The 9,291-nt window shown below is 36.5% G+C and overlaps 1 protein-coding gene across 3 annotated transcripts; it reads left to right on the top strand.

Moving 5' to 3' along the window:
* Positions 1-6,118, top strand: LOC129746663 (uncharacterized protein K02A2.6-like). Of its 3 annotated transcripts, XR_008737343.1 has the most exons (6): positions 1-118; positions 180-449; positions 519-920; positions 1,012-1,120; positions 1,432-1,547; positions 5,507-6,118. XR_008737343.1 is itself a non-coding variant. In XM_055740464.1 (4 exons), the coding sequence occupies exons 3-4, from the start codon at positions 1,694-1,696 to the stop codon at positions 5,569-5,571; spliced, it is 957 nt and encodes a 318-aa protein (XP_055596439.1). In that variant the 5' UTR covers positions 776-920; positions 1,012-1,120; positions 1,432-1,693; the 3' UTR covers positions 5,572-6,118. The 3 variants fall into 3 exon arrangements, 2 of the variants coding, with proteins under 2 accessions (XP_055596439.1, XP_055596438.1); XM_055740464.1 differs by lacking the exons at positions 1-118; positions 180-449 and having other exon boundaries at positions 776-920; positions 1,432-2,585; XM_055740463.1 differs by lacking the exons at positions 1-118; positions 180-449 and having other exon boundaries at positions 776-920; positions 1,432-6,118.
* The last annotated feature ends 3,173 nt before the right edge of the window (positions 6,119-9,291 follow it).

The raw sequence follows: 9,291 nt of genomic DNA, 5'->3' as shown, positions 1-9,291 counted from the left end.
ATGTGTTTTTGAGCCCATTAGTTTATACATCTGGTTGGTGCGAAATCAAAAAATCTTTTGGCAGCGAAGAATCGAACAACAACGGATAAAAAAATACACTCCAGAATGTTTTGAGCATGTAAGTAAACATAAATTCTAAATCATATAAAAATATCTTTTTTATTGATTTCTTTTTTCAGCTTTCATCTGATTCAAACGGAAGCATTGTAAATTGAAATTTGACCTCTGCTCAGAGTAACTTGTGGGCGCAAGACTTTGATCAGGCGAATGCTCAAAAGGTTCATCGTACATCAACAGCAAGGAGAATAATTAAGCTACAAATTCAGTATGTACATAGTTTGATACCAGTGTTCCTTCATTCAACCACAGAGAAAATCAACTCCTGGCGAGATTTGGTTCTTTGAATGAACTTCCAGACTTGTACCGCGTTTACGGAAAGTCTTAGATCGGTAAATTTAGAATATAAACATGCATACATCTTCAACGAGTGGTGATTTTATAATTAATTTTGATTTCAGATGATCACATAAAAACAGAGTACGAGTTGGCGGGGAAATCCTCATCAATAGAACGGCTGAAAATAAGAACCGAATCCGGAAAATGCTCCAATCTACATGGTACAATTGATTTCAACGGAAATTTTTCTTTGACGTTCATGTAATGTCTTAAGAATTCCGATCGTGTAATGATTAACGGAATTACACTCAGAGAATGGGTACACGATACACGAAGGTGAATACCTTCGTGCTGGAATAAAAGGAGTCAAAGCGTAAGAGCTGGCCTCTTATCAGTTTTGAACTTTAAACTAAACTGTTGTGTCTTTTCATTTAGCGTGAGAAAATCATAAACATTTTAGTGGCGACGAGGATAAACTCGAGTTTTTTTTAGTGGAGTGATTGTGGTTGCTTGGAATATAATCCGTAAGATATTTGTCCACCGGAACACAGGCAAGGGCCAGAGTTCCTCGGTAAAAAGCCGATTTTTTTATATATTTTGATTTTTTGGTGATAGTGGTTACTTCCGCGCATACGCTGTTTGGCGAGAGCGATTTGTCCGAAGGCAACGGCTGGGACTTGGAAGTTTTGGATTTCGAATTGAAATCTAGGGAATCGCCATAACCGTAAGTATTACTAAAGCTAACTTGAGAACAATTAGAGGCAACAAAAGTATGCCATTTTAAAAGTGAACATAATTGTTTGCTATTTCCTTTGTGATAAAGGATTCCATTTTCTAAGCTTGGCTTAGAATATGTGAATAGGGTAAAGGTACCTATTGTTGTATTTTTTTTAGTGTTGTTTAGTTCTCGGCAAGTTTCAATTTTGAAATTGTTGCTGATTAAATTGAAATTTAATCATTTAGTTTTTTCTTCCTCGATAAAAAAAAAAACAATTGTGAGATTCTTAAAAATTTTTTTTTTCGATTATTTCATAGCTCTGCAGTGGTGATTTTTCCCGGCGACGATTCTCGCTGGAGGCCCATTCTACTGCCAGGTAGCAACGGTTAATTCCGGCGACGATTCTCGCGGAAGGTATAGTTCCGGGCATCTGGTAAGCGATTTATTTTTTTATTTTACGGTTCCGATTATTGGAATAGTTTTTTGATTACGGTGATCGAATCCTGAACAGTTCTGAGTTTGGGCTCTAAATTGCGTTTTTTTTTAACATTGAGTTTCATACTAAAGAAAAATTAAACCATGGCTACGCACACTTTTGTTGCAACTATCGAGCCTTACCGTAAGGGGTCGTCATTCACTGACTGGGTGGAGCGCCTTGGCTATTTTTTCGTAGTCAACAACATTCTGGGGGAAAATAGGAAGGCGCACCTTATTACCCTGAGTGGCCAAGCGGTTTTTACCCAGCTAAAACTCCTTTTCCCTAATGGGAAATTAGAAAGTGCAACATACGAAGAAATCGTCGAAAAATTGAAAACACGGTACGACAAGGTTCCATCTCTGCGGGTACAAAGGTACCAATTTACGCATAGGGTGCAACAGCCAGGCGAATCTTTGGAAGATTTTTTATTATCACTCAAGATGCAGGCATCGTTCTGCAACTTGAGTGATAACGAACTAATGCTGGATCGAATGGTTGGGGGTATCCGCAACGAAAACCTAAAAATAAGACTGTTGAATGAACCGGATTTGACAGTTGAAAAAGCCGAGAACATCATCCTTACTTGGGAAATGGCAGCTAACAGCATGGCCATGATGGCACCTGCTGTTTCGAATAACTACGCTCAGGTGGGTGCAGTTAGGCGACCGATTAAGGAGCGTTTAGGTTATAAACCGTACAACAGAGAACATTACAAGCGTCATCAAGCTGAGGACCACAACTATAGCAAGTCCAAAGGAGGTTTCGGTTCTAACAAGAACAAGAAGAAGAAGCCAAACTATTCAACAATCATTTGCGATTTTTGTGGTGTGAAAGGACACCCGGTACGGAAATGTTTCAAGATGAAGAACATGCGAAGGGAAGCGGTAAATTTTGTTGATCCTGGAAATATGAACAGCTGTGAAAAATATCTTTCAGAATTGATGCAAAAAGTACGGACCAAGGATTCGGATTCGGAGACAGATTCGGATTCAGGTGAAATGAGTTGCATGCATCTTTCTACTATTTTTAATATTTCTGATCCATGTTTTGTGAACGTTACTATAGAGAACCAAACCTTTCAAATGGAAGTGGATTGTGGTTCATCCGTGACAGTTATGGGGCTTAATCAATATTCTTCATTTTTCAGCAAAAAACTAAAAAAATGTGACAAGACATTACTTGTTGTTAATGGTTCGAAATTGAAAATTGCTGGTGAAGTTAAAGTTTTGGTAAATTTTAAAGGTTTAGAAGCTAAATTGAAATTAATCATTCTACAAAGTGAACACAAGTTTACCCCATTACTGGGTCGAGATTGGTTGGACATTTTTTTTGCTGATTGGCGTAAATACTTTTCATCGTTTTCCGAGCTAAACAAAATATTAGATCTATCACCTGAAAGTATTATTGCTGAGGTGAAGAAGACTTATTCTAACGTTTTTAAGAAAGATTTTTCTACACCCATACTTGGGTTTGAGGCGGATTTAGTTTTAAAAACTGACATTCCAATTTTCAAAAAGGCTTATGATGTGCCTTACAGACTGAGAGATCAAGTCATAAGCTATTTGAATAAATTAGAGAAAGAAAATGTCATAACTCCAATAAAAACAAGTGAGTGGGCATCACCGGTTGTAGTCGTTATGAAAAAGGATAATAATATCAGACTTGTAATAGATTGTAAAGTTTCAATCAACAAGGTAATAATTCCTAATACTTACCCACTCCCAGTAGCACAAGACCTATTTGCGAAACTAGCAGGGTGCAAATATTTCTGTGCCTTGGATTTGGAGGGCGCTTATACACAACTATCCTTATCAAAAAAGTCTAGGAAATTCATGGTTATTAATACTATTAAAGGGCTCTACACTTACAACAGATTACCTCAAGGGGCTTCGTCTTCGGCTGCTATTTTTCAGCAAATTATGGATCGAATTTTAGAAGGGATTGAACATGTATATGCTTATTTAGATGATGTTTTGATTGCGGGTAAGAGTATGAAAGAATGTAAAAACAAACTTTTTATTGTTCTTGACAAACTTTCTCAGGCAAATATTAAAGTTAACTGGGAAAAGTGCAAATTTTTTGTTTCTGAATTACCATACCTTGGACATGTTATAAGTGAATTTGGACTCAAGCCTTGCCCTGATAAAATATCTACGATTAATCAAGCAAAAAATCCTAAAAATATTACTGAACTAAAATCGTTCCTAGGTTTACTTAATTATTATAACAAATTTATACCACATTTATCTTCAAAGCTGTACCATCTTTATAGTTTGCTTAAATCCAATGTTAAATTTGTTTGGGACGACAAATGCACTAAAGCATTTGAAAATGCAAAAAAATCATTAATAAATGCAAATTTTTTGGAGTTCTATGATCCAATTAAACCAATTGTGATAATAACTGATGCCTCAGGATATGGATTAGGTGGAGTTATGGCACATCTCATTGATGAAGTTGAAAAACCAATAAGTTTTGCTTCTTTTTCATTAAATGAAGCCCAAAAACGTTATCCAATTCTACATTTGGAGGCTTTAGCTTTGGTTAGCACAGTAAAAAAATTTCACAAATATCTCTATGGAAAAAAATTCCAAATTTTTACAGATCATAAACCTTTAGTAGGTATATTTGGAAAAGAAGGAAAAAATTCTATTTTTGTGACCAGACTTCAGAGATATGTATTGGAATTGTCCATTTATGATTTTGACATCCAATACAGGCCTTCTTCCAAAATAGGTAACGCAGATTTTTGTTCGCGTTTTCCTTTAGAACAGTTCGTACCTAGCGAAATTGATTGTGATTTTATAAGAAGTATAAATTTTAGTGATGATTTTCCGCTGGATTATACTCAGATTGCTAAAGCTACACAGGAAGATCAATTTTTACAAACTATCGTTTCGTATTTACAAAAAGGATGGCCGGAAAGATTGGATAAAAAATTAATGGATATTTTTGCTAACCAACATGAATTGGAAATGGTGAATGGATGTTTGCTTTACCAAGATAAAGTTGTAATACCATATCAAATGCAAAACCAAGTGTTGAAACTCTTACATGCTAATCACGCTGGCATAGTCAAGATGAAACAGTTGGCTAGACGATCGGTATTTTGGTTTGGAATCAATACTGACATTGAAAAGTTCATAAATGACTGTGATACATGTGCAAGCAGATTAATAGTCCCAAAATCAAAAATAACAACTAAATGGACACCTGCTTCGAGACCTTTCAGCAGAATACATATTGATTTTTTTCATTTCTCGCATCATACCTTTTTGTTGACTGTTGATAGCTTCACAAAATGGTTGGAAATTAGCTGGATGAAAAAAGGGACGGATACACAAAAAGTGTTAAAGAAACTAATTGAAATATTTTCCAGATTTGGGTTGCCCGATATTTTGGTATCGGATGGAGGACCTCCTTTTAATTCACATAATTTTATAACATTTTTAGAAAGGCAAGGTATCAAGGTAATGAAAAGTCCTCCATATCACCCCAATAGTAATGGTCAGGCAGAAAGGTTAGTAAGGACTACTAAGGAGGTTTTAAAAAAATACCTTATAGATCCAGAATTTGCAAACTATGATTTAGAAGACCAAATTAATTTATTTTTAATTAATTATAGAAACACTTTGACAAGTGATGGCATTTCTCCATCTGAAAAAATGTTAAAATTCAAGCCTAAAACCTTATTAGATTTAATAAATCCTAAAAAACATTATATAGCTAAAGATATTCCACTGACTGATGATTATAAAGAATATTTTAAACAAAAATATTCACTCGAAAGAAATGATCCTATAGACGATCTAATTGAAGGAGATGAGGTGTGGTATCAAAATCACAATCCACATAATCCAGTCAGATGGGTAAAAGTTCATTTTGTAAGACGTGTTTCCTTATATACCTTCCAGATATGGACTGGAAACGGGCTGGTTCTCGCCCATCGGGATCAGCTGAAGGTGCCGAGGGGTACTAAAACGCTTCAACCTGGCGCGATCATCACCAGTACATACGATACACTAGGGGACAACAACAACCAACGCATCTCAGAAGAAGAAACGGATGAAGAATTCCTGGGTTTTCCTGAAGAAGATCAAGGCGATGATCTATGTCAGGTCCAGAAAAAAACAAGAAAAAGAAAATACGACGACTCGGCGGCAATGGCTACTGAGGCGACTGGACTCAGACGTTCAAAACGTAGGAAAAAGCCTATCGAAACCAGTGATTACGTTTTTTGGTGATGATTATAATGTCGATAATTTATTAATGTAAAATTATGATAGGTTATCAAATTGAATTATATAATGAATTTTTAAAATGATATATGTTAAACAAAATTGTAATACAACACTTTCAAAGAGGCGAGAATTGTAATGTCTTAAGAATTCCGATCGTGTAATGATTAACGGAATTACACTCAGAGAATGGGTACACGATACACGAAGGTGAATACCTTCGTGCTGGAATAAAAGGAGTCAAAGCGTAAGAGCTGGCCTCTTATCAGTTTTGAACTTTAAACTAAACTGTTGTGTCTTTTCATTTAGCGTGAGAAAATCATAAACATTTTAGTTCAGAGGCCAGAGATGGATGTACTGTTTTAGACGGGATAAATCCAGTAACAATAAATGTTTAATAAATAATCTCAATGATGTTTTTTTTTGTTTACGCTCTAGTGAAAAAAAACATAAAATTTAAGAACAAATTGAACTACGACATATTTTATTGAATCTATGTACTATTCATTTTACTTCTTTTAATAATAAATTATATTATCTTGGGGCACTTCAAAATTCATTAAAATTTCCTATAAAATTAATCAACCTTATTTCGATCGTCTATTAGTAAAAAGTATTGGATTTTCCTTTAGTGCAAAAACACTAAAATTCCCAATAAACCTTATAGCCCGATTTCGTTCAGTGTGCGGAGAAGGTAATGTATTATTTCCACAGCTTCCCTGGTGAGAAGGCTGTGCACATGCACTTATACATCTCACCCTTTTTATTTTTCTTCTTTCTCATTTTTAGTCTTTCTGCTTTATCCTCTTTCTCATTTTTTCCTCCATCTTCTTTTTCCTTCTTCTTCTTTTTCTCTTTCGTCAACTTCAAAGTGGTACAGAAGACTCTTAGATGTGTGCCGTTTCGGTAACGCAAAGTAACTCGGGTCCGTCACAGCATCTATTTCCGTAGAAAACTAGAATCCCGTCACGACCACCCCGGATGGTTTTTCCGCTTCCTTTTGCTGCAGGAAAAATCGCAGTTGAGTCCAAATAGGGTTATACCGCGCCTTAAGATCGCGTTGCTTATGAATTGTGGTATCTATTAGATCGGTACTAAACAGGTTTTCGGAATTTAAAGAAAGTTTATAAAGTTGTTCACACAAAGTGATATTTCGATCTTCCTCGTGTCCTGTCGCTCAAACAACTAACTTCAATAGTTTTCCTGTAACTCGATTACTTCGATCGATATCACATTCCCCCTTACTTACACAAAGATTTTCTTACATTGGAAACATAGTTTTTTAGATATTCCGGTCGTTTAGCAATCTACGCAATCACCTTCATTAACGTCGTCCAGGTTGACTTCCAGTGCTATCTCCTTATTCCCTATCTGAGATTCCGATTGATCCCCACCATTTTTCATCTGAGAGTCATTGTTTGATTCGTTGCACCCTTGATCAATGAGTTTCAGATGTGAAACATTCCTCTGGTATGTTTTTCCCGTTTCCAACGATCTAAAATCAACGGTCGCTCCAGTTCTTGATACGATCTTGAATTTTTCGGGTCCAAAATTAGTACATAGTTTGTTGTCCTTGATTATCCGTTTCGCCACCACTACATCACCTTCTTTTAAATCGATCTGCCTTGCATGCCTTTTGTTGTTTAAAACTTGACTTGCCTCTAACTTCTTTTTCCAGTCCCATCTCTGGTTTCCTCCCATAAGATTCCTCTTGAAAACAGTTCCTCCGAACTTGGAATTTTATCCCTCATTACTCTTCCAAACATGAGCGTTGACGTCGCGATTCCTGTAACTGAATGGGGAGTAGAGTTGTACATCAACAGAAAATTTCTCAAATCCCATTTCCAGTCACTAGAGGTTTCTTGTTGGCTGATTCGTAAACGTTTCAAAATGGAACTATTCATACGCTCAACCTCACCATTTGCTTGTGGTCAATACGGTGTTGTTCGTTGATGAGATATTCCGAACTCGTCACAAAAATGCTTGAAACATTCACTGGTGAACTGCGGCCCGTTGTCTGATCTCAATGACTCCAGAAAACCAAATCTTGTGAACGTTTCGAAAAGGGATTTAATAGTTAATTGAGTCGTGATTTGTTTCATAACAATAACTTCAGTAAATCGGCTATAATTATCAATGATAACAAGAAGATAATGACCTGACGGCAGCGGTCCCAAAAAATCAATAGCAACTTCTGCCCACGACCTTTCTGGCATTTTGGAGCGCAACATTGACTCAGGTGGTCCCACTGCGGATACTAGGGTACATGACTGGCATTTTCGTACAAAATTTTCGACCTGTGCATCCATATTAGGCCACCAAACTTTTTGACGAAGTCTCCGGTTCATTAAACTCATTCCCGGATGACCATCATGAGCGCACACCAGTATTTTCTCTTGAAGTCTTCGAGGAATAACTAAACCTCGCAATAAAATATCGTTGAAAGCATGGATTTCCGACTTGAAAGGACTGTATGGTTTTAATCGATCAGACCAATTCCCTGTCATGAATGACGATTTAAGTTCAAGTAAAATTTCATCGTTTTTCAGCTCTTCCTCAATTTCTGATATTGTTACCGCCTTTGGTATTGAATTATCCATCAAAAACCTTATGAATTTATCTGTAGTCTGATCAAACATCTTGTCATTAGAAACGGAAAGTATTGATAATGAGTCCGCCAAATTTGAAGCTCCAGGTTGATAAACGATCTCATACGTAAACGATTGAAGTCGTAGTACCCATCGTTCGATCCTTGGGCAAGGACGAGATCTGGGACTAAAAAGGAATTTTAAAGCTTTACAATCCGTGATCAGGGTGAATTTAGTGCCCAAAAGGTATAAATAAAACATTTCAACCCCCCACACGATTGCCAACGCTTCACGTTCGGTTTGAAAATATTTCCTTTCCAATTCAGAAAGTGATTTACTGGCGAATGAAATTATTCTGTTTTCTCCTTGCGAATTCTCTTGAAGTAATACTGCACCTGAACCCTCCGGACTTGCATCGACGATCAACTTAGTTTTGTCTTGCCGATCGAAAAACCCTTGGACCTGGATATCGCAAATGGCCTGCCTAATTCCAATAAAAGCCTGGTTTTGAGCATCTTTCCAATGAAAAGAGTTACCCGATCGAAGAAGAATTCTCAAAGGATCCGTTTTAGCTGCCAGGTTCGGAATAAATCGTCCCAGAAAACTTCTTAGCTCTGCTACATTCTTCGGTTCTCTGAATTTTTCCTTTGTTGATACTCAATATGTGTCCCAAAAACTCTAATTCTGTTACTCCAAATAAACATTTCTTCTGATTGAGTAACACATCGTGTTCATTTAGTCGTTTCAAAAGTGCTTCAAGTCTCTGATCGTGTATTGCTTTAGATGGTCCGTACACAACCACATCATCAAGATAAACGATCACGCCTTTCAACCCTGCCAACATTGTATCCATTGTTTTTTGGAAAATTTCGG

Source organism: Uranotaenia lowii, chromosome 2, assembly GCF_029784155.1.
Source record: "Uranotaenia lowii strain MFRU-FL chromosome 2, ASM2978415v1, whole genome shotgun sequence".
Taxonomy (NCBI): Eukaryota; Metazoa; Arthropoda; class Insecta; order Diptera; family Culicidae; genus Uranotaenia; species Uranotaenia lowii.
The sequence above is the reverse complement of the archived record's forward strand: the minus strand, read 5'-3'. Positions and strand labels throughout refer to the sequence as shown.